Source organism: Pan troglodytes, chromosome 5, assembly GCF_028858775.2.
Source record: "Pan troglodytes isolate AG18354 chromosome 5, NHGRI_mPanTro3-v2.0_pri, whole genome shotgun sequence".
In the NCBI taxonomy this organism is placed as follows: domain Eukaryota; kingdom Metazoa; phylum Chordata; class Mammalia; order Primates; family Hominidae; genus Pan; species Pan troglodytes.
The window spans coordinates 75,772,537-75,799,270 of record NC_072403.2 but is presented as its reverse complement, the minus strand read 5'-3'; the positions used below and the strand labels follow the sequence as shown (position 1 = coordinate 75,799,270).

Sequence of the window (26,734 nt, the reverse complement as noted above, 5' to 3'; positions counted from 1 at the left end):
CCAAAACAGCATGGTACTGGTACCAAAACAGAGATATAGATCAATGGAACAGAACAGAGCCCTCAGAAATAATGCCGCATATCTACAACTATCTGATCTTTGACAAACCTGAGAAAAACAAGCAATGGGGAAAGGATTCCCTATTTAATAAGTGGTGCTGGGGAAACTGGCTAGCCATATGTAGAAAGCTGAAACTGGATCCCTTCCTTACACCTTATACAAAAATCAATTCAAGATGGATTAAAGACTTAAACGTTAGACCTAAAACCATAAAAACCCTAGAAGAAAACCTAGGCATTACCATTCAGGACATAGGCATGGGCAAGGACTTCATGTCTAAAACACCAAAAGCAATGGCAACAAAAGCCAAAATTGACAAATGGGATCTAATTAAGCTAAAGAGCTTCTGCACAGCAAAAGAAACTACCATCAGAGGGAACAGGCAACCGACAAAATGGAAGAAAATTTTCTCAATCTGCTCATCTGACAAAGGGCTAATATCCAGAATCTACAATGAACTCAAACAAATTTACAAGAAAACAACAAACAACCCCATCAAAAAGTGGGCAAAGGATATGAACAGAGACTTCTCAAAAGAAGACATTTATGCAGGCAAAAGACACATGAAAAAATGCTCACCATCACTAGCCATCAGAGAAATGCAAATCAAAACCACAGTGAGATACCATCTCACACCAGTTAGAATGGCAATCATTAAAAAGTCAGGAAACAACAGGTGCTGGAGAGGATGTGGAGAAATAGGAACACTTTTACACTGTTGGTGGGACTGTAAACTAGTTCAACCATTGTGGAAGTCAGTGTGGCGATTCCTCAGGGATCTAGAACTAGAAATACCATTTGACCCAGCCATCCCATTACTGGGTATATACCCAAAGGAATATAAATCATGCTGCTATAAAGACACATGCACACATATGTTTATTGCGGCATTATTCACAATAGCAAAGACTTGGAACCAACCCAAATGTCCAACAATGATAGACTGGATTAAGAAAACGTGTCACATATACACCATGGAATACTATGCAGCCATAAAAAATGATGAGTTCATGTCCTGTGTAGAGACATGGATGAAATTGGAAATCATCACAAGAACAAAAAACCAAACACCGTATCTTCTCACTCATAGGTGGGAATTGAACAATGAGAACACATGGACACAGGAAGGGGAACATCACACTCTGGGGACTGTTGTGGGGTGGGGGGAGGGGGGAGGGATAGCATTGGGAGATATACCTAATGCTAGATGATGAGTTAGTGGGTGCAGCGCACCAGCATGGCACATGTATACATATGTAACTAACCTGCACATTGTGCACATGTACCCTAAAACTTAAAGTATAATAAAAAAAAGCCTTATAAATGTGACTATTGATTTCAAGCAAAGAAAAATGTAGCAGCCCAGCTTTTGAGATAATTAACTCCAAAAGATTAAGCTTTCCTGTTGAAAATTATTGAGTGACCAAGTGGAAGCATTCCATTAATTAATACATTCCTCATGCAAATATGTGATTGCTATTTTTAAAATCATTTTTCAAAATTAATAAGAAAATATAATTTTATTATATGTTGAAATATGTCAACCTATGCATTTCTGCAAATGCAGTGTCTTATTTCATAGTCACAGTGCATACTTAGTTAGTTATATTTGTGACATAAACTGAAAACCTTAGTTATATTTGTGACATAAACTGAAAACCTTAACTTTACCCATGACTGACATGGTGAGATTTATCACAAGCCAAATAAAATAAATGCTGAAACTGACTTGGGGATGGGGGTGGGGGAAGTTATGTTAATACATCAAATCGAAATTTAAGTAGTGTAAGTTATAATAATCTAAATCCAGTGAGTAGAAAACAGAAAAAAAAAACACAATAAGCTGAGAATATAAAAGAGAATATCATTATTGTTGAAATATCTCAGAATTTTGGAGGAGAAAATAAAAGGCTTAGAAAGCAAAATTCTCTATATCACAACATTTCTGATTTTTAAAAACATAGTATTCATATTTCTCTAATATTTAGTCAGTGGCATATTTTACAAAGTTTTCTCCCGATTAATTTGGTTAAATAGTTGATTTTCAGACTTGAAAAATTTTTATGAGGAAGACACCAGCTGGTTTAACGAAACTTTATTTCCTGGCTCATTTCCTCATTTTACTCTAAATAGAAAAATTTGATCCTCCTGATATGTTGAGAATATTGGAGTCATTGCATTCAGTAAAAATTAGTGTGTGTGTGTGTGCGCGTGCGCACGTGTGTGTGTGTGTATGCAAAATGGCAATACTAATAATGTAGTTCATGATAATCTTCAAAGCCATTAAGTGATTTTGGTGAATAAACACTTTCCACTCTACAAAAGTGGGAAGTATGGTGGAGAATTCAGAAATCTACATGTCAGGTCACAATGAGTTTCCCTTCTCTACCCATGAACCTCCATCCAAGAGGTGATCAGAGACCCTAGGAAGCATCACTGGAGCTGTGTCCTGTAGCGCCGTGGACACTGCCACCTGTGTAAGTGAAGTGCAGCACAGAGTCTTGTAGCTGTAGCACTGCCTTTGGAGAAATTTCCAAATGTCTATCCAGCTCTGTGAGCTTCTGACAGAACCCAGCACTATTAACTTTATGCCAACTCTCACAATCAACCCACCATGATCTACCTTTGAGGCCATTAAAATTAATCCCTTATTACCATTACCTCAGATATCCCAGGAAGCCAGTGGTTTCCAAGTCATCCCTCACTGTGTGGTTCTTTTCCCCCAAGCAGCTCTGTACACTTCTTTCATATTCTTCTTAGGAATCTCTTTCCTTTGACTGTAAACTCTCAAGTGGTGGTTATTCTTTCTCCCTCTTCTCTCACAGCTCAATGTCTACATGTTATATAGTTGTCTTCATCTTTTCCTCATGTCCCGTCCTCTTCCTTAAAAGCTTTACTTATTTCAAGATGATGCCATCAAACCATGCTACCCATATCTTCTCCTTGTCATAGTCATAGTCAACCTTCCTGAGCATCCCCTCTAATTCTTTAACATTTAACCTCTGACATGTTATATCTTTCTCTAATGTAATCCCAACCTTACTTTATTTGTTTGTCTGTCTGTTTTGAGACAGAGTTTCGCTCTTGTGGCCCAGGCTGGAGTGCAATGGCGCGATCTTAGCTCACTGCAACCTCTGCCTCCCAGATTCTATTGATTCTTCTGCCTCAGCCTCCCAAGTAGCTAGGATTAAAGGCATGCACCACCATGCCCAGCTAATTTTGTATTTTTAGTAGAGACGGGGTTTCTCCATGTTGGTCAAGCTGGTCTTGAACTCCCAACCTCAGGTGATCCTCCCGCCTCAGCCTCCCAAAGTGCTGGGATTATAGGCTTGAGCCACTGAGCCCAGCAATCTCAACCTTACTTTGCTATTTTTTTCCAACTTTATCGAAGCATAATTGACAAAGTTGTACAAATTTAAAGTGTAAAGTGTGATAATGACTTGGTATATTATATATTGTGAAACGATTATCCTTAGTTAACATATCTGTCACCTTGCACAGTTATCATTTGTATGTGTGGGGGATAGCAGGTAAGATCTATTCTCTTAGCAAATTTCAAGAATGCAATGCATCATTTTTAGCTATAGTCATTACCTTGAACATTAATTCCCCAGAAGTTATTCATCTTTTTTGCCTTTATTTTTTTATTGATAACTACTGTTTGTACATATTTATGAGATACATGTGATGTTTTGTTTCATGCTGAGAATGTGTGATAATCAAGTCAGATTTAGGGCATCCATCACTTCAAGTATTTACCATTTCTATGTCTTGGAAACATTTCAAGTTCTCCCTTCTAACTCTACTGAAATATACAATATTATAACCCTTTGAACACCCCCGCATTTCTCTCAGTCCCAATTGCCTGAAAACCAGTATTCTGTTTCTATGACTTTGACTTTTAAAAATTTTACATATTAGTTAGATGATACAGTGTTTGTCTTTATCTGGCTGATTCATTTCACTAAGCATAATGCCATCAACATTCATCCATGCTGTCGCAGATGACAAAATTTCCTTCTTTATGTGGCTGTGTAATATTACATACATACACATGCAAACACATCACATCCTCTTTATCACAATAGCCAAGGCATGGAGAACACCTAAGTGCCTTCATTATTTCAATATCTGCAAAGTTTATTTATTTGCAACATTAGCATCTCCTAGGAGCATACTGTCTCAACTCAAAGATCTGAATCTTCCCTCTAACTCTACAACCTACTCCTACTCTAGTATGCTCTATACTACCATAATATATAACTATGTCATCTTCTCAATGTTAACTTACATAATCTTAATGTTAAGTATTTTATATTTTATGCACGGCCTCATTTCTCTTTCTAATTTACTCCTTGTAGTCCTTTTCTCCCCCAACGTTTATTCCATCCCACGATCCATTGACCCTACCAACCTTCAGTGTCTGTCATCCCCATCATATTCTCTATTGCCTCCTTGTGTGAATTAGATTACACCTTTTACTTCTATAATCACTAATTGCATACACCCTTAAATCACTCTTTCCCCTCCATTGTCATAGCCTGATAAAGCTCAACCCTACTTTAATTCAACACCCTAGCTATTTCTGATGGGCATATGAGTAAATTACACTTGGTTTGAGATTGACACATATTATTGCAGGCTGAACTTACTTTAAATTCATGTTCACTAACTTCAAGGAGATGCTGTAGCATATCAGTAATACTCTATTTTCCTCATACTCACTTGGATTACTATTTCATTAGACATTGCTGCTTATTTCACTTGAGTAACAGAGCCATCAGAAGACACTTTCCAAATGATTCAACAACCACACATTCAAAGCAACCTATTCTATTTTTCCTTCTATTACAATTCATTTAACATCTGCCATCCTATCTAAGCTAACTCTTCTGCTTGTGCCCTATATCCCAACCCATTTCTACTCCTATCTAAATATAAACTACTTTGAAGTTTCCTTAGTTGCCAGTTTATTAGCTTCTCTAATAATTGTCTGTATTTTTATCATCTTAACTCACGGAGTCCTTTTAAATCTCATGTTCTAATCCATTAACTCCCTCAAATATGAGTGTACCAAGTCTCATTCGAAAACCTTCTCTTGTTCCTATCTGGGTTCAATGTGAGGTAATTTCATTGAGTTTCCTGTTGTATTTTTTATTTTTTTCTAAGCTAACCTCTTTTATTTATTTATTTATTTTACATTTAGAGACTACAAGTGCAGTTTTTTGTTTGTTTGCTTGTTTTTTGTTATTTTAACATGGGTATATTACATAGCAGTGAAGTCTGGGCTTTTAGTGTACCCATAACCCGAATAGTGAACATTTTACCCAATAGTTCATATTTCATTCTTACACCCTCTCCCACCATCCCACCTTTTAGAGTCTCCAATATCTATTATTTTGCCCTGTATGTCAGTGTGTACCCATTGTCTAGTTCCCACTTATAAGCGAAAAGATTAGGTTTTTTACTTTCTGGTTCCGAGTCATTTCACTTATGATAATGGTCTCCAGTTCCATCCATGCTACTGCAAAGACATGATTTTATTATTTTGGATGGCTAAGTTGTATTTCATGGTGTGTGTGTGTGTGTGTGTGTGTGTGTGTGTGTGTGTGTATCATGTTTTTAATCCAGTCATCCATTGATGGACACTTAGGCTGATTCCATGACTTTGCTATTGTGAATTGTACTGTGATAAACATATGAGTGCAGGTGCTATTTTGATATAATGATTCCTTTTCTTTTGGCTAGATATCCAGTAGTAGCATTGCTGGATAAAATGGTAGTTCTATTTTTAGCTCTTTGAGAAATCTTCATACTGTTTTCCATAGAGATGTACTAATTTATTTTTCTATCAACAGTGTGTAAGCATACCCTTCTCTCTGCATCCTTGCCAACATCTGTTGTTTCTTGACTTTTTAGTAATAACCATTCTGATTGGTGTAAAATGGCATCTCACTGTGGTTTTAATTTGTATTTATCTGATGATTAAAGATGTAGAGCATTTTTTATATGTTTGTTGACTGCTTTTATATCTTCTTTTAAAAAATATTTGTTCATGCCTTTTGCTGACTTTTTAGTGGGGTTATTTGATTTTTTCCTTGCAGAGGTGTTTGAGTTTCTTGTAGATTCTGAATACTAGCCTTTTGATGTATGTTTTCCTTGAAAATGTATCTCCTATTCTATAGTTTGTCTGTTTACTCTGTTGACTTAAAATTATACTAAAAGGTTATAGTAACCAAAACAGCATGGTATTGATATATAAAAATAGACACATAGATTAATGAAACAGAATAGAGAACCACATACCTACAACAAATTGATCTTTGAAAAAGTCAACAAAAATATACATTGGGGAAAGAATATCCTATTCAATAAATAGTGCTGGGAAAAATAAAGAATTATATGCAGAAGAATAAAACTAGACCCCTATCTTTTACCATATTCAAAAATTAACTCAAGTTAGATTAGAAACTTAAACATAAGACCTGTCATTTTAAAAATCCTAGAAAAAAAAACTAGGAGAAACTCTTCCAGACATTGGCCTAGGCAAAGAATTAATGACTAAGTTCTCAAAAGGAAATGCAACAAAACAAAAATAGACAAAAATGGAATATAATTAAACTAAAAGGTTTCTGCACAGCAAGTTTCCTGGTTTTAAATGTCATGTCTCTGGCACTGGCTTCCAAATTTATATATTTAGCCCAGATAGCTTCTCTAAAATGGAAACATACTTGATATCTACTTCAATATCTCTACTTGGCTCTATTAGGTGTCTTGTCTAACATGTTCAAAACTGACATCTTGTTTTCCACTCCTGCCAACCAGGCCCTTCTTTCTACAGATTTTTCCATTTTGGAAATGGTATTAGAAAACAGTTAAGGTTTATTTCCCAACCTTTCAATTAAGCAAACAACCTTAGAGTTACCCTTGACTTATTTCTGTTACCTCACATCTAATCCTTCAGCAAAAGTTTGAACTATTCTTAGAAATATATTCCAGATCTGATCCTTAATTACCATCATCGCGAGTCATCTTGATGGCAGTGTCAGTCACCACCAACTCTGGGCTACATACTCATAGTAGCTTTCTAGCTGGTCTCCCTTCCCTTGGGAACATACACCAATGCTCTATTTAATAAAATTGACTCAGAGTGATCATTTAAAGCAGTATCTGCCTACTGGAATGTAAGTTTCTAACGAAAAGAGCTTTTTTTCTTTTTAATTTTTTTTGGCCTTTTTTATGGTTGCGGAAGAGTTTTACTTAGAGTAGGAAAGTTTCTGAAAAATATATAAATATTCTTTAAATTAAACAAATTAGTCTTTTCATATCACCGCCCAAGTCAAGACCTTCCATTTCAATCAGTAAGATCCAAAATAATTATTATAAACAAATTATATAATGAATCAAATAAATTAGTTAGAAAATATTCTATACATAGCACAGTAAAATAATTTACAAATACAGTCATGAATAAAACACATTCTTCTTGAATATCTTACAGTAGAGTAGAATTTCATAGTAATTCAAAATCATTTTCATAGAGTACTCAGCAATATTACAGAAATATTTGATTTTCTTTTAGTAGATAACTAATAATTGAGTGAGCAATAAAACTACTTGTATGGCTGAAGATTAACCATTTAAAATATGTGAGCAATCTAACTCAGTGGTTTGTAAAGAATTTCAGTATATTTACATGGAAAGTTTTCAGTGGTAAATAACATAATGCTAACTCAAACAGACTAAACCAATGCAGGGAATTATTGGCTCATATTGTTAAACTGTCTATAGGTAGTTCTTTCTTCATAAAGAATCTGATCATTGTTCTGGCTCTCCTTTTAATCCTTTCAGCTCTATATCTGTTTTGGCTTTGTCTCCTTGCTGGACTTCATGGTTGCAAAATGACCTCCAGTTGCACAATTACATGCTGCAATACAGTTTCTTAGTGTTACTGTAGAGTGTGACTTTCATTTCCCTTTAAAACCTCTAGTAGGAGTTTCACTGTTAATCTTAAGTGCAGACTTTCTTCCAAATGGTTCAAGTATCAACATGCAAAAGTGCCAAATATACCTTGAAAAAATTTACCTTCTAGGGCCAAACAAGCAAGTAGGGGGTAAAAAAGTTATTTCACTTTTGTAGACGGAAAGTAGTAATGCTGGAGAAGAGTGAGAGGAATTCTCTAGGAATTCCTAGTATTTGGATGGCTAAACCGCCACCCAAATAATGTTCAAGTATCCTTTTTAAAATATTTGTTTCTTTTTTTGCAGTTGCTGTATTTCACAAACTCCATTTTATTTTCAAATCATTTTCCAAAGTAGTCACATAAACAATCAAACCATTCTTCTATAATTTAAGAGAGTCACCAAAGTTGTATTCTATCTGTCTGATACCTCCAAGACATCAATTATTCCTTTTCCTTTCCTATCAGACTCTACTTGTGTGCTACCTGCTCCCAGCATTGCCCCTTTTGATACTTTACAACTCTTTCTGCTCATAATAATAACATTTTTATGCTAACTTCCCATAGACATCTAAAGCTTTCAGTCTTCTAGGTGGTAAGGAATTTTCTGATTTTAACTACTGGAGAAAATTAATTTCTTTCTAACTGTATTGCTTTAAGTTACTAGGTACCAAATAAAAATTTCCATAACCAATGTTTCACTGTCTTTCTCAGGGAGGTAATTTTGTTTCAGTTTCTCTCTCATCTACCCATATAAATTTAGATCTATAGCATATGTTCAGGTAGGGAAACTAATATCATTATAATCACTCTATTCTTCTCCTTTCCACATTTGACTCCTTTTCACCTTAACACATTTTTTTTTCTCCCAAATTCAGAAGAGTAAAACTTCAGTAGAAAAGAGTAGTTAAACTAGTTGGAAGGTATAAGACAATTTCCCTCATTGAAGCTGTTTAAGGCCAAGCTCATCTTGACTAATAGTTCTCAAAGTATGGTGACTCCAGATCAGGACCATCAGCATCACTTACGACTTGATTGGAAATGTACATTTGCAATCCTCATCCCAGATCTATTAAATTATAAACACTAGAGACACAGAACAACCATTTGTACTTTAGCTCTTCAAGAAGTTCTAATTTCAAAGTGTTAGAGTCACTGACCTAGGAAAACATACCTCATAAGTTAGTAACACACAGATAAATCCTTAACATAAAAGCATTGAAGTCAAGTCGTTTTTATTTTTATTATTATATTCACTGATATTCTTTGACTCATATGAGAACAGAAAAATAGATTTCAAGATTGATTTCCTGTCATTTTTTTCAACTTCATACTTAATTAATATTTATTATATCTCCATTATTTCACCTGAGTCAGAGTTAGCAATTTTTTTTAATCAGTCAGTTTTATGTTTGGGGAGGAGATGTATTTGGTTTTTTTTTTTAAGTTGATCACTTTTCTAAGTACATTCACTAATCTACTAGCACATTGAGGCATAGAAATAGAATTGTAAATTAAAAGTAAATATTTTTAAAGGGATAACATTCAGGTTTATTGATGAATTAATATACGATTGAAGGCATGCAAAAATTTGACGGAATGGGTTAGAGTTTTCAATATCTTGATATAATGATAAGGTTTATTGTCACTTCTTTTGAAAAAGTCACATTTCAAAAGGTTAATTTTAAAAAAACCTTTAAATTTGGATTCCTTTGAAATAGATTAAAGTATCGTACAGTGTGAAGTGGATGCATATTCTAAGTTTCTTTTCAGTGTGTTCCAAGGCTATTCTGTACCCCGCATGTTAATTTTCTGCCTTTATGAATATTCTAAAATTTTGAGGCTACTTACTGCTTTTCAATAATGCCCAACAGAATTTACTTTAAGCAGCCAGATAAAAGTCAGGCAAGTGTGAAGAGTATAAATTGTATTTCTTAATGATGTGAGAAAATGTCTATAAAGCTATTTAAAATTGACTAAATTATACGCCCAGATATTTGGGTCACTTCTGCCATTTATAAATGAGTAATCTGTGGCAAATTATTACTTAAAGAAAGAATGAATTCCTAAAAGTCTGCCTAAAGACCCTAACTAATATCTATCTGCTGAGGTTTGTGAAATACAGGAAGAAATATTCTATTATTTTAAAATATTTCAACGTTATATATGTATAACAGAAATAATACTATGGAGACATATATCTCTCTTTTCTTTCTAGACCTTCAATTATTATTTGATTATATTAAAACCTCCATTATGAAACAAAATATTTTTTTGATAACCGTATACCTAAATTATGCTTGAGAATTTCTCAAATATTTATTTTAAATTAATACCACAACAATTAACCCAAAACATGCAAAAAAATTTACTTTAACTTCAAATAGAATATTATATACCATTAAGTAAAAGTTAGGATTAAAACCAGAACATCATTATATTTTTGTTCACGTGATTTAAAAACCATGTATTTTGTATTAAAAATAAACAGAAAATTAGTTATACCTGCAAGGATAATCTTTCTCACATTTCTTACACGTAGCGTTATTCCTCAAAGGAAATGACTCACATGATGTTTGAATGCTCTTACAAAGCAAATCTGTAAATATTGGTGAACAGATGCACATAACATCCTAGGAAAGATTAAAAAAATATTTTTACAAAGTATTTTGGATATTTCAAAGGTAATGAATGGGTTCTTACCTGGAGAAGGGTTAAAATTATTTTCATGAACTTGGAGTAGAAATTATCTGTCAGCAATGTGGCAGATTCTATTTTCCAAAATGTCACAACACCATCTCCCATCTCACACACTCTTCCTGCTATGTGAAATCAAAGCTCCTCTATTAAGAGTTAGCAACTATATTCCCTTCCTCTTGAATGTAAGCAAGATTGTGATCATGGAGACAATGATGCTTTAAAGGCCATATAGATTCTATCTAATTATCTTAGAATGCTTGCTCTTTGAACCCAGCCACCATGCTCTCAGGAAGCGCAGGCCACATGGAGAAATCATGTTTAGGATTGTGGCTAATAGGCCCAGTTCTGGGCCAAGCTAACAGCCAACATTTACTACCAGACATATGAATAAGAAAACCTTCAAGATGAAGTCCAAGTCTAGACACTTTCCGATGGCAACCTCAGAGGGACTCTAAACAATATCCTAGCTGAGACAAGTCAGCTCACAGTACCGTAAGAGATAATAATAAAACAATTATTTTAAGCCACCAAGTTTTGGGGTGACTATGCATAGAAAATAAACCATTGGCACCTGAAACAAGTCCATGCATCCATGGGCAGGTAAAAATAAAATGAAATTAAATTTGCTGGGCAAAAGTTAATTTCACCTGCATTCAAAATACAACCTAGTCATCATATTTCTTCCTCTTGCTGTCCTCCTTATTTTTTCTTCTCTTTTTTCTTTGTTATCCTTATCATCAACATCATCATCATTACCATCATTTTCATTATCATATTTATCTGAACAATAAGATTTATTAAGATTCCAAGGTAAAAAGCCCGTATACTTAAAATTGATGATTTTTTTATTCTCATGGAATCCAATCAAAATTTATTTAATTTACCCCAAAATTAACGTTGAAAGAGGTATATAGCTTGTCCAACCTCATACATGGTAGCAGTACAAATGATAACATGTACAATTTTCCAAGTAATTTATCTACAAAATAATTCTTCTAATGAATAATAGAGAATATTAAATAATGAGAATATTAAATAGAGAATATAAATAATGAATAATAGAGAAGCAAAATAGAATTAAAGTACTTCTATGAATTAATAGTTAAGCATACATCCATTAAAAGTCGCTTCTTATATTAAGATTCTTTTAACTAGTAAAGTTATAGAATGTGTTCAATTGTTCATTATTGTCAACTTTAAAAGCAAAACATTTTAAATGATACTATTAATAGTTCTTGATAGATTATTGTATTAGTTTTCTATTTATATAACAACTTTTTATTTAAATAGCAAATTCTTACAAACTTAGTAGCTTGAAGCAACAACAACAACAAAAAATCATTATCTTAGAGTTCCAGAGGTCATAAGTCTGAAAAGTTTCAGAAGGCTAAAACCAAGATGTCTGCTGTGTCCCTTCTGTAGGCTCTACAGGAAAATGTTCCCCTGACTTTTCTAGCTTATTCTAGAGGATGCATTCATTTTTTCATTTATGGTCCCTTCCTCCGTCTTTAAAACCAGCCTCATTACATCATCAAATCCCCCTTTGACTCTGATTCTTCCATCTCTCTCTTCCACTTTAAAGGACCCTTGTGATTACACTGGATCCACCCAAATAATCCAAGATAACATCAGCTGATTAGCAGCCTTTATTCCATCTGCGATCTTAATTTCCTCTTGCTGGGTAACATAACACATGCACATATTCCCAGGATTAGTGCATGGACATATTTATTTATTTTATTTTTATTTTATTTTTTGGTGGAGGATGAGGGGCATACATAGTCTGCTTACTACAATAATAGTTTCCTTGATTTTTAGAAGAAGCATGTATTATTGCTCTTTGCCCTTGTATCTCCAAATATTTGGGGCTAGTATATGGTACATTGGTAACAAATATTTGCATATTGTAGAAGAAATTTCAGGTGGAGTAAAAAATGTTCTTCTATAAACTTTTATCTGTGTGTTATGTTCTATATAATGTAACTAATTCTTCTCAGCAAAAGTTCAGCAATTTTTTTGATAAAATGGACAATTCTCCAGGGGAAAAAAATTTCCTTTTCAGAGTGTTAGTAACAAAAAGTTTAGGAGGTTGGAAAAATAATCTCTTAAGGTTCTTTAAAGAATAAATGACAAATATGAATCTAAAATGAAAAGACAGTAATTTGTGAGAAGAGCTAATGAAATATTTCCTACTCTTATTTATTTAAATGTTAAATTGAAAAGTTAAAGTATAACAATATTGAATAACTAAAAGATGAAAAAAAGCAATAAGTAAAAATGAAGAGTGTACAAATTTATATTCTTTTAAAAGGGAAAATACTGATGGAAGAGCAAAGTTTTTTCCTATATAAATGGGAAAAATTAAAATAAGTAGACCGTTCTTGTTCGTCTGAGTTTAACAAACTACCTTAATAAGGATTCTAATTATTTATTCTTTCCAAATTGCTTGGTAATAGTAAAAAAAATTTAAAACCACTCACTTATATGTTAGATTGAGACTTACATTTGATATTTTGATGCAGTCAGTACCATTCTGACATGGTACTAATGAAAACTCACTGACATCAGTTTCACCATTTTGGCTGGAAGATCCTTTTGGGCATTCATAAGTATAAGCAGAACTGCTATTTGGGCAAATTCCTCTTTTCCAAAAAAGCAGAGAAACACAAGGTTTTGCTGACACCTCACAGAATGGACCTTAAAAAAATCACACACAAGGAAGAAAAAAAAAAAGAAAAGGAAGGAAGGAAAGAAGAAATGAGCATAGATATGTAGCAAAACATTCTAGAAAATTTCTCTAGAGTTTATGAAATATTTTTATTTAACAAATGTATTGCAGTGTAAGTTATATATTATAAAATTCATTCACTGCAATTCTAGAGTAACTTTTGCAAATGTATAGAGCTACTCAAGCATCATCACAATACAGTTTTAGCACAATTCCATTACCCAAAGAAGAGCTCTTTTGTAGTCAATCTTTGTACCCAAGCTCAGTTCCAGGCATTTCATTAGAAAGGTATGATGGACTATGTGGTCTTTTGCGACTGGCTTCTTTTGCATAGCAATGTTTTTTAAAGAATTTTCATGTTGTATCATGTATCAGTAGTTGGTACTTTATATTGCTAAAGAGTAATTCACAATATATACATTTTGTTAATCCATTCATCCTTCAGTGGACATCTGTTTTCAGTTTTTGGTTCTCATGAATCATGAATTCATATACAATTATTTGAGGGAATTTTTTTTTATATTTCTTGAAAAGATTCCCAGGAATGGAATTGCTGGATTTTATGGAAAATTCATGTTTAATATTTTAGGAAACTGCTAAACTGTTTTCCAAAGTAGCTGTGCCATTTTAACATTCCCACCAGCGATGTGTCAGATTTATGTTGCTCCACATTCTTGCCAACATTTGATATTGTCCGTTTTCTTTGTTGTACTCATTCTAGTAAATGTACAATGGTATCTCACTGAGGCTTCAATTTTCATTCACTAATGACTAATTATTTTTAGCATCTTCTGGTATGTGTATTAATCATTTGTATATCTTCAAAAATGAAATGTCTTTTTAAATCTATTAACTATTTTTAAATTGTGTTATCAGCTTTCTTATGATTGGGAGCATTTTTTGAGTGAGTTCTTTGTATATATTGAATAAAAGTCCTTTATGATATATGTGATTTGGCTTTCCATTTTCTCACTTGTTGACATTTGGATAGCAAAAGTTTTTATTTCATGAAATCCAATTTTTCTACTTTTCCTTTAATTGAGTCCATTTTGTCATTTTTATATCATATATTTTGGTATCATATAATTGGTGTCTAATAATATTTTGCCTAACCTAAGGTCATGAAGACATTTTAATATATTTTATAATTTTAGCTCCTATGTTTAGATTCCTAATCCATTTGAGTTTATTTTTTATATGGTGTGGGATAATGATTTAGCTTATATGTTTCACGTATACACGTACAATTGTTATGACACTTTTTTCTTTTAAGACTGTCCTTCCCTCATTTCTTTGTTTGTTTGTTTAAAAACTGTTAAAACTGACCTATTATATGCCTTTTTATGTGCAATAAAGTTGCACATAGATATGCAAGAAAGTTGATTTCTGGCATATCTATTTTTTTCCTGACTTATATGCCTTTTTATGTGCAATAACCCATTGACCAGATAAATACATAATGCATATAGCTATATAGTAGGTTTTGAAATTGGGTAGTCATTCAACCTTTCCTTCTTTTTTTCCAAAAATAATTTTGGCTATGCTATGGATTCTTTTTATAGTTTCCTATAAATTTTTCTATGAGCTTGTCAATTTCTACACAGAAGCCTGCTGGAATATTATAGGAATTTTATTAAATCAATAGATAAAATTGGGAAAAATTTCCATCCCAACAAGATTGAATTCCAATCGATGAATATGCAATGTATCTCCATTTCTTTGGCTATTCTTGCATTTCTCTCAGCATTGTTGCATAGCTTTATGTTAAAGTCTTGCATTTATTTGTTAAATTCATATCTAAGCATTTTGAAGGTCATGTAACTAGAATTGCTTTCTTAATTTTATTTTTGAATTTTATTTTTATTCATTTATTTTTTTCAGTCATAGTCTCGCTGTGTTGCCCAGGCTGGAGTGCAGTGGCATGATCTCAGCTCATCACAACCTCTGCTTCCTGCCTTCAAGTGATTCTCCTGCCTCAGCCTCCCAAGTAGCTGGGACTACAGGCATGCATCACCATGCCCAGATAATTTTTGTATTTTTAGTAGAGATGGGGTTTCATTATGTTGGCCAGGCTGGTCTCGAACTCCTGACCTCATGATCTGCCCGCCTCGGCCTCCCAAAGTGCTGGGATTACAGGCGTGAGCCACTATGCCCGGCCTTGAAGTATTGTTTTTAATATACAGAAAGGCAAATTACTTGTGTATATTAGCTTGTAGTCTGAAAACTGTATAAACCCATTTACTAGTGCTAGTAGTCCTTTGGGGGGATTACTTAGGATTTTCTACATATTAGATCATGTCATTTGTGAATAAAGACAGTTTTACTGCTTTCCTTTCAACTAATATGTCCGTGTGTGTGTGTGTGTGTGTGTGTGTGTGTGTATGTCTAACAAATAGCCTGGAACTTCCTATGTTCCAGTGTTAAATAGAAATGGTGAAAGTAGATATCATAGTCTTGTTCCCAATTCTTCCAAGAAAAGTTGTCAGCCTGACACCTTTAGTGTGGTGTTCCCTGGACATTTGTCATAGATGCTTTTTATCAGGCTGAGGGATTGTGTTTCTATTTCTAATTTGTTGAGAGTTTTTATAATGAATAGGTGTTAGATTTTGTGATATGTTTTTCCTGCAACTATTGAGATGATTATGTAGGCTTTGTCCTTTATTATATTAATATGGTATATTACATTAATTGACTTTCAGATATCAAACTTATCTTGAATCCTGGGGAAAAAATCGTACTTTATCAGGATAGAAAAAAATATGTTTATATGTGATTGGACTCAATTTGCTTATATTTTGGTGGAGATTTTCTATCTTTATTAATAAGTGATATTGGTCTTTAGTTTTCTTGTGGCAGCTTTGTCTTTGGTTTTGGTATGAGGGTAATACTGGCCTGATAGCATGACTTCAAAAGTGTTCCTTTCTCTTCTCCTTTTTCCTTTTCTCTTCTTTTAAGAGATTAGTGCCAGTTATCGAGGATTGGTACTAATCTCTTAAATATCTGGCAGGTCTATATGAATTTTCCATTTCTTCTTGAGTCACTGTTAGTAATTTACATATATTTAAGAATTTATTCATTTCCTCTAAGTCGTCACATTCGTTGGCCTAATGTTGTTCATAATACCTCCTTATAATCTTCTAAATTTTGAGTGGTCAGTAATGAGTCCTCACTTCCAATGCTTATTTTATTTACTTGTGTCTTTCCTTGTATTTTTTCCTTGTTCATTCCGACTAAAGATTTGTCCATCTTGTTTTCCTCAAAAATCAATTTTTTTGTTTCATTGATTTTCTCTAAGAAGTTTTAATGATTTCTGTGCAAATCTTACTGTCCTCTTTTGTTTGTATGCTTTGCACTTAATGTGGTTTTTTTCCATTTATTTAAGGCTGAAGCTTAAAATATTGATTTGAGAGTTCTTTTTCTGGTGTAGAAACTTGGAACTATAAGCACTGTTATAAGTACTTAAGCACAGTATAAGCACTGTTTTAGCTAAGCACTGTCTTAGCTGCATTTCATAATTTTTCATATGGTTCCATGTTATTTTTTTCTTCTTTACTCTCAGGTTATTTCAGAAATATGTTGTTTATAATAATTTCCAGATATGTGAAGATTTCTAGAAACAACATCTGTTGTTAATTTCTAATTAGTTTTGTGAGGGTTGAGGAACATATATGATATGATTTGTATTCCTTTAGATTTATTAAGACTAATTTTCTTGCCATGCCTATTCGTCGATACACTATCAACAGCAGAGTTGTACAGTGAGGTTTGGCACTTGAAGGGATGTGAAAGCAAATGCCTCTTTAAACTTGATTTCCTAGGCAAGTCACTTGCCTCCCCTTAGTCCCCACCCTACTAAGATTATGCAAATAGAGTTAACAAACTAGTATTATTAAGGTCCAAGCCTGGGGTACCCACTGCAGCTTGTATAGAACTTGGATCAGCAGGTGTTTCACTTCACAGTTAACAAATACTTGTCAATCTGTTCAATGTGCTGTCATTAGGCACACCATAGTGACATTAAAACGTAACTGCAGTAGTAGGCTGACAGGCTTTGCCATCTCTGTGAACTTCTAGATTTTGAAAACAAATTTTACTCTTTTACTCCTCTTACCTTGAGTAAGGCTTTGGACAATTGATACATGTTGGAAAAAACTGAAAAGGGAGATATCTGACTCCTAGCTAAAAATGATATATGTGGACTTTGAAAATTAAGGTATTTGTACTTCAAGTTTATAACCATTTTCATCCAAATCACTATATAGTGTAAGAGTTTTTAGTAAACAACATATTTATTGAAAAATTTCTTATATCCAACTCATTTATTACTATGTGAAGAGGAGCACCAAGAAATACTTATCTACAAAATATTAAGTTACTTAGTGACAACTTACTAGCCAGAAAACACTGCTTAGATTATATAATATTAATTCATTTGGATTTTGGATTGTGTCAGTTTCTAAAACAGACAGTCATAAAGGCAGTATAAAATGTTCAGTGACCACACCATTGACATTATTATTTGAAAACAACTCAACCTTTAATTTGTGGATATTTATTAATATATAAGCTTTTATTTTGATCATACAAAGAGTAAATATGTATTTCTCCATGTTACGATACATTAACATAATGTTTTCCTTTTAAATAATCAAATATTGACGATATTTGATTAGATATTTAGTGGTACTTAATTAGACATAAATATTACTTGAAATTATAGTAAAACATTGTTTGAATGATCCTACCTTATAAGTATGTAATTCTTGGCATTTCCATAGTGCTTACATCCATAAAGATTTGATAAAATTCTTAAAACAAAACCTGAAATTTATAGAGGTCTATTCTTACCCAGTTTTATTTTAGTTGACACATTGTAATGGTACATATTTATTGAGTATAATTTGACATTTTGAAACATATCCATGTGGTATAATGATCCAATCGGGATAGTTAGTATATCTATCACCTCATGCCTTTATCATTTATTCGTGGCAAGAACATTCAAAACCATCTCTTCTAGCCCTTTTGTAATATATAGCACCTTACTTAAGCATAGTCACTCTGTGCAATCAAACAGCAAAACTTCTTCTTCTTATCTCATTGTACTTTGTACCTGTTGACCAACCTCTACCCATTTTCCCTCTTCCCTCCCCTCTCCAGTCTCTAGTAACCACTGTCCTACTTCTATGATACCAGCTTTTTTTTTTTTTTTTTTTTTTTAGATTTCACTTATGAGTGAGATCATGAAGTTTTTGCAGTTTTTGTGTTTCTGTGTCTGGCCTATTTCAGTTAATATGATGTATATCTCCAAAAGGAATTGAAGTCAGTATACCAAAGGGATATTTTTACCCCCTGTTTATTGCAGCATGATTTATAATAGCCAACAAACGGAATCAACCTAAGTGTTCCACAATGGAAGAATGGATAAAGAAAATGTTAACTATATACACAATAGTATACTATTCAGACATATAAAATAATTAAATTCTGCTATTTGTGAGAAGGATGGAAATGGTGGATATTATGTTAAGTAAAATAAATGAGTTGTATATTTTCATTTTATTTTATTTAAAAGAAACTAATTTTTCTAGATGTTAAGCAATTTGCCACATGTCACACAACTGGTTAATTAATGGAAGATTGATAATTTTAAAAACCGCATACTACCTAATCCCATAATAATTCCATGCTCTTTTCACAGCAATACATGTCCAGATTAATTCTGTACAAAAAATAGAAGACTCAAATACCATTTGATTGTTAGTACTAGACCAATATTTCTACTCTCAGATAAAATGTTGTTCAACATCATATGTTGAATATAAAAATATACAAAAACAAATGCATTTTATTTGGCTTCTTCCAGAAACAAACAAAATTCTCCCAATGTATAAATATATCCTGTGTGTATATTTGTCATGGCAGTTTCCAAAGTAATCCATTGGGTAACATAGTAAACAGTGAAATGTGTGATTTTTCACATTTCATTTTGAAATAGTAATAGATTCATAGGAAATTACAAAGTTAATACCAGGAAATCCTGAGTATGTTTACATCTTATGTAACTATAACACTATATCAAACTAGAAAATTGGCATTAGCATAATATTTGGGTATAGTTCTATGTCATTTCATCACATGTGTAGATTGAGGTAATCACCACTATAAAAATGTGAACCATTCCATGATTACAAAGATCTCTCTCATGCTATCCCGTTATAATCTTTCCCACTTCTCTGCCCTCTACCATTTCCTGATCACTGACAACCATCGATTTTCTCCATCTCTATAGTTGAGCTATTTTGATAATGTTCTTTAAATGAAACCATACAATATGTAACTTTTTGGAATTGTCTTTTTTGTCCCTCTTGTTATAATGCCCTTGAGATACATTAAAGCTCTTATGTGTACCAATAGGTCTTTTTTTTTTTCAGTTAATTGGTAAATAGTAGTATCTGGTATGAATGTACCACAGTTTGTTTAACCATTCACTTATTGAAGGACACTTTTATTGTTTCCAGTTTTTCACTATTACAAATTGCTAGGGACTGAAAATTTGTGTCCCCCACATATTATGTTGAAACCTAATCCTCAATACAATAGATTTGGGGTGGGAATTTTGGGATGTAATTAGATTATGACAGTGGAGCTCTCGTGTATAAGATTAGTACCCTTATAATAATCAGATAGCTTGCTCTCCCTTTCTCAGCTCTTTACCATGTGAAGGATACAACAAAAAGACAGCCATTGACAAACCATGAAGTGTGCCTCACCAGGCAACAGATCTTCTGCGACCTTGATCTCTATTGCCCAGCCTTCAGGACTGTGATAAATAAATGTTTAAGCCACTTAATCTGTGTTAATTTGTTATAGTAGCCTAAACTGACTAAGACACAAATAAAGCTACCACAAATAATATATAGGCTTCAGTGTGAAAGTAAATTTTTATCCTACTAGGATTTGCTGGGTCATATGGTTAAGGCATGTATAGTTTTTAAAGAAACTGTCAAATTGTTTTCCAAAGTGGCTGTACTAGTTTACATTTTCCACAGCAATGTATAAGAGATTTAGTTACCCCTCATATGCACCAGCATTTTGTGTTATCATTTTTTTATTTTAGCTATTTTAATAGGTATGTAGCAACATATTATTGTGGCCTTAATTTGCATTTATCTCATGGTCAGTGACATTGAACATCTTTTCATGTACTTATTTGCTATCCTTATAGCTTCTTCAGTGAATTTTCTCCTTGTATTTTTTGTCTATTATTTATCGAGATTTTTGGATTTTCATGGTATTGAGTTTTGAGATGCCTTTCTGTCATCTATATATGAGTACTTTGTCATATATGTGGTTTGCAAGCCTATCATTTGTCTTTTAATCTTCTTAACATGGTATTTCTGGAAAAAAATAGTTTATTTTTATGAACACTGATTTATCTATTTAGTTTTTCTTTTATGAGTTGTGCTTTTAGTGCCATATCTAAGAGCTCTTGCAGTGATCCATTCTCATAAGCTTGACCCCAAGATTTCAAAATGGGGACAACTGCTTTTTCTGAGGTGAAAGCATTTTGTTGTGCACATTTTAAGATGTGATTTTCTGTGCCTTGGCTTTTTAATTTACCTGATCCAATCACTTCTCAATTTCCCCAGAATTCCTGAATAAAAAGTCTGATAATGGTCTCCATGTTATGCTTCAGAAACACCGTATTTGTTTATTTTTATGGAATGTTTGATGAAAAGAAAATGATCATATATGCTTAGACCCCCAAATTAAGATATCAGACTTTTTCTTATGTAAAATATTCTTCATCACAGCTATGAAGCAATTAAAGTAATACTTTAATTAATTTAGAATAATGTGTCTATTGACACTGATTATATGTCAAGAAATATTCTATATACTTGGATTATAGCAATGTACAAAATAGATTTTAACCTCATGAAGTCATGAATTTACAAGGAAATAGAACACATTTAAAATACATATAATCAATTAATTATACAGTATGTTTACTAGTAATAAATGATGTTAAGAAAAATAAATCAGTAAAAGGATTTCTAAGAAGAGTTCTTAAGAGAGGGGGCACATTGTGCAGCCTCAAAGATGCAAGGAATATCTAAGATTTATAGAAATAATGGAATGAGTCCTGTGGATAGGTTGTTTAAGAGCAAAGTGGGCCAGGTGCTGTGGCTCACACCTATAATCCCAGCACTTTGGGAGGCTGAGGCGCACCGATCATGAGGTCAGGAGTTCGAGACCAGCCTGGCCAAGATGGTGAAACCCGTCTCTACTAAAATACAAAAATTAGCCAGACATGGTGGCAGGCACCTGTAACCCCAGCTACGCGGAAGGCTGAGGCAGGAGAATTGCTCGAACCCAGGAGGCAGAGCTTGCAGTGAGCGGAGATTGCGCCACTGCACTCCAGTCTGGGCGACAGAGGGAGACTTTGTCTTAAAAAAAAAAAAAAGGAATAATGTGAACACCAACTTCCCTCATCTTGTTGTATTTACACTTTTCAGTTCAGATAATGTTCTAAAATAATATATTATATAAGGATTTGTGTATATAATATGTTTCCTTCATTTAAATATAAGCTCTACTTGGGCAGGTAATTCTGTTTGTTTTATTGGCTGATTTATTACAAGCAAATAGAATGCTGCTACCCCACAATAGATTCTCAATAAATATTTGGTGAAAAAACAAGTAAATGAATAAATAAAGAGCATATCAACAGAGAAAACAACAAATGCAAAGACTTTGAGTTGAGAGCATGCTTAGGTATTCAAGAAACAGAATGAAAGCTAAGAGACTGAGTCAACAATTGTATGGGTATGGAGATGAGCTCAGAGGAGGATGTAATAAACTATTTCAGGAATTCTGGCATTTACTGCTTTTAGATTCTATGGAAAGATTACGGAGCATTTTGTTCTAAATAGTGGCATGATTTCACATTTTCAAAATATTTCTTCACAAGTAGCCTGTAGATGTCCAAGAAGGAAAGCAGAGAGACAAGATTTTAGACTACTGCAGTATTGCAGTAATGGAATTATAGAGACTGGATTAGGATGCTAGTGAAGAAGACAGTGAGAAAAAAATCATGCTCTAAATATATTTTGAAAGTACAGTCATCTACATTTGTTGATGGATTTAAAGTGAAGGAAAAGGAAAAGGAAGATTTAATCTTTTTTTTTATGTAAGTAACCAGAAAGAAAGGATTAATCTTTTCTAAGATAGGGAAAAAGAATTTAAGGGAAGAAATCAGAATCACTTTTAGATATGTTAATTTCAAGATATTTATTACACATCCAAGTGAGGTTGGTTTATAGGCAGTTAATTAGAGCGATCTGCAGTTTCTGGGGTGAGGTCATAAGTGAAGATAAATATTTGAGATTTGCCTGTATGAGGATAGTATTTAAAGCCAAGAGAACAGGTATGATCCTTTAGGGAAAAAATGGAGAGAGAGATGACAACACTGATATTTAATGTTACTATAGCAGAGTTGTGCTATCAATGTATAGAATGTGCACTTCAATGTATAGAAAATATAAAGATGTGAAGGTACCTGAAAAGTTATTAAGAAAGAACAACCAAGGAAGGGGGAATGTAGGAGAAACAAGAGTGTGATGTTTTAAAAATACAAAATTTGTCAAATACTGCAAATGGTTTATAAAAGACGAAGAATTAGACTGAATTAATTAAAGATTAAATTTAGCAATGGCGATTTAATAAACATTAGTAGAACTGTTTCTATGGTATAGTGGGGATAAACATTAGTTGCATAGGTTCAAGAGGAAATGAGAAGAATAAAAATGGAAAGAGGTAGTATATAATTCCTGGCAATTCAAAGGATGGTCCCTGAACCAGTAGAATCAAGATTTCACCTGGTATCTCATTAGAAATGCACTCCAGACCAACTGAAGGAGAATCCGATTTAACCAAGAGTCCCACATGATTCATATGTAAATAAAAATTTGTGAAGCATTGATCCAAATATCTCTTCTGAGTTGTATGAAGTACAGTGGTATGAAGTAGCAACTAAGGAGGTCTTAGAGGTTGTCAGGTCATATTTGTGAACAGATGGGATGATTAACTAGAGAAAGAAAATTGATAATGAATGCAATAAAGGGGACAGATTCTAGATTAATGTCTATAAATAAGGTAGAGTGACACATGGAATCCCACCCACCGGTAAAGGGATTATCAGGTAAGAGACATCAATATAACAGGAGAAAAGACAAAAATAGATGGGCAAATAATCAAGTTAACTGGTGGCATCCAGGCAGAGCCTGGAGATCTCTTTTTCTGGTTGTTTCTGCTGTTTACTAAAATATGAAGCAAAGACAAAAATGAAGTCTAATGAAAGGGGTGGAAGTTTGAGTAAGGAAGAGACGTAATAAATGGTTGCCTAGCATATTGAGAGAAAAAAATGTACACATTAGAAAAACCTATCAAAATTTATGGGCAGTGTCTACGAACTCCTTGAAATTAGTGAATATATGAGACCAGGTAGCATGGTTCCATGTATATTTTACTGCAAACAAATTAATAAGTAGAGATAAATTTAACAGGTTTGTAATTTTGCAGGGGGTTACAACGCAAGGAGAGAGGAACAAGAAATTGAGAATGTGAAAAAGTGGTAGTAATGACAGACCATATAATTTAATTGCACAAGAAGAGAAAGGCATCACAAGGAGGAAATAATGAAAGTATGGTAAAGGCTCAATAGACTTTGTTGTTTGAGGGAATGAAAAACCAACAGAATTTGGAATCCTAGAAGGAACAAATTTGAAAAGTGAGACAGGGTTATATTCCTGGAGTAGAATGCTTAAAAGTTTATCTAAATACAAAAAATACATAGTGTGGGTTTGCTATAAGAGTACAGTACATTTTTCATAGTAATAGTAAGTGTGGCATAAATAAGGAGCCATTTATTAAAAGATGTCCATGATAAAGAAACAATTCTCCAGGTGTAAGTTATTATCATTTTTATCTCAAAAAAGTCTCTCTCCGTCTCTCTCTCTCATACACACACATGTACAAACATACAGACATAACCCAAATAATTTGAAGTAAAATATTTAAGCAGCAATCCTATTAAAATTATCTAAGTAATTTTTATTTTAGTAGAAATCATAATGGAGCTTCTATAAAACAAACTAGCTCTGCTATCCTAACAATGTGCATATATCCATAAAAAAATCACAATGAATAAAAGATTATTTTAGACCATTATGTTTTATTACAATTTCAGTAAATTCTTTTGGTCAATCCTCTGATGAAGTGTCAAAAATTTCCGAAGCAATTCTGTGTAAAATAACGCACTGCAGTTAGTTGAGTATTTTATTCACTCAAGTTCGTTTTAGTCTACTTTCCTGTAAGAATGAAGCTATTATACTCTTAGGATAGGCAACACAAAGGCATCACCAAGTAGCATGATAATTTGCCTTTCATTTCTATGGGGAGAGAAAGAAATGGTTGCTAGGAGCTCTGTTCAAGAACTTGAAAAGTGACAGAAGAAGTAAATACAAGAAAATTGAAGAAAGACAGCTAACTTGTTTACCCATGTTTGATTACATTTTTAAGAGTTTGCCAAGACAAAGAATTGCTCCAAAATAAGAAAGAACATTTAATGAAAATACTCAGTTATTCATCCATGGTAAAAGTAATTATGTAAAAAGTTGCTAGTTTAGCATTTCAGATAAACAAAAAAATATTTTAAGTTATTCATTGTAAACATACCTTAACAAATACCATTTAAGTAAAGTTATTATCTTGTTATTAATTCAGTTTTGGCCATGCAGGATATGAAAGTTTAGCAGTTAAAAGTACTGACTTTGCTAAGTTTCTAATGTGTGACTCTCACCACTCAGCTCTTCCACTTAAATTACCAGGATTGAGCACACAACCTATTGCAAGGAGATTAAAACCCAATATATTCCTCCATTGTATGGATCTGCAATTTTTTTTCTCTAAAGAAGCAGATAGTAATTATTTTGGGCTTTGTGGGCCATCAGGTCTCTTGGATTATTCAACTCTGCTCTTGTAGTATGAGAGGAAAGATTATACATAAATGCATAAGAATGATTGTTATATTGCTTTTCATCTATGTCTTTAATAAACCACACAGTGCTCTAAGCCCTTTATATGTAATAATGCAGCAACTTTTATAAAGTAGATATTGTCGTTATGCCTATTAGAAGCAAGGTGACTGAGGCACAAGGGGGATAGTCTAGAAACATTCCATCTCTACATTATTCATCAGAAACTTCGAGGAATGGCTGCCAGAAGCCCAAAATGCAATACTGGATTTAAGAAAGTACCTAAAAACATGTAAATCATGCATAGAATACCAACAACAAAAAGCACATGGGGAGCAAATAGATATGGCCCCTAAAATAAATCCATTCACATCTCTTACTTTGAAGAAGCAGGAGACTGAAATAAAAAGGGCTCCCAGAGCACTGAATTATGATATGAGAAGGGTGTGGTAGAATTCAAAACAGACTGTGAGGTATAATTGTTGGAAAAATATGCATATGTTACATATCCTGTTGTGCAATTTTAGGTTAGGCTACATGGGACTACGTTGTACATACCAGCCTAAGTTCCTATGTAATAAATTCAAGTATTCCTAGTAGAAAAACTACATTTCCAGTTAGAAAAGTAATTTTGAGCAACACAATCAAAATGATGTAAACAAAAAGTAATACAGAGAAGACCTGTCAAATGGTATTTCTGGTTCTAGATCCTTGAGGAATCGCCATACTGTCTTCCATCATGGTTGAACTAATTTACATTTCCAATAACACTGTAAAAGCATTCCTATTATTCTGCTATAAGGACACATGCACACATATGTTTATTTCAGCACTATTTACAATAGCAAAGACATGGAACCAAACCAAATGCCCATCAATGATAGGCTGGATAAAGAAAATGTGGTACATAAACACCATGAAATACTATGCAGCCATAAAAAGGAATGAGATCATGTCCTTTGTCCTTTGCAGGGACATAGATGAAGCTGAAAGCCATCATCCTTAGCAAACTAACACAGGAACAGGAAACCAAACACCACATGTTTTCACTTATAAGTGGGAGTTGAACATTGAGAACGCATGGAAACAGAGAGGGGAACAATACACAACAGGACCTGTTGGGGGTTGGTAGGTGAGGGGAGGGAACGTAGAGGATGGGTCAATAGGTGCAGCAAACCATCATGACAAACGTATACCTGTGTAACAAACCTTCACGTTCTGCACATGTATCCCATTTTTTTAGAA

At 33.3% G+C, this 26,734-nt stretch overlaps 1 protein-coding gene across 7 annotated transcripts in view; it reads right to left on the bottom strand.

The window, feature by feature from the left end:
• The window catches only part of LOC129144276 (protein eyes shut homolog), a 378,386-nt gene that overhangs the window by 69,897 nt on the left and 281,755 nt on the right, over window positions 1–26,734 (bottom strand). For all 7 annotated transcript variants that reach the window (XM_054685963.2, XM_063813146.1, XM_054685962.2 and 4 more), the window contains 2 exons: window positions 13,224–13,417; window positions 10,526–10,653 (listed from right to left, as the gene is read on the bottom strand). In XM_054685963.2, coding sequence (XP_054541938.1) covers window positions 10,526–10,653; window positions 13,224–13,417 — 322 coding nt within the window. The remainder of the gene's footprint in view (window positions 1–10,525; window positions 10,654–13,223; window positions 13,418–26,734) is intronic.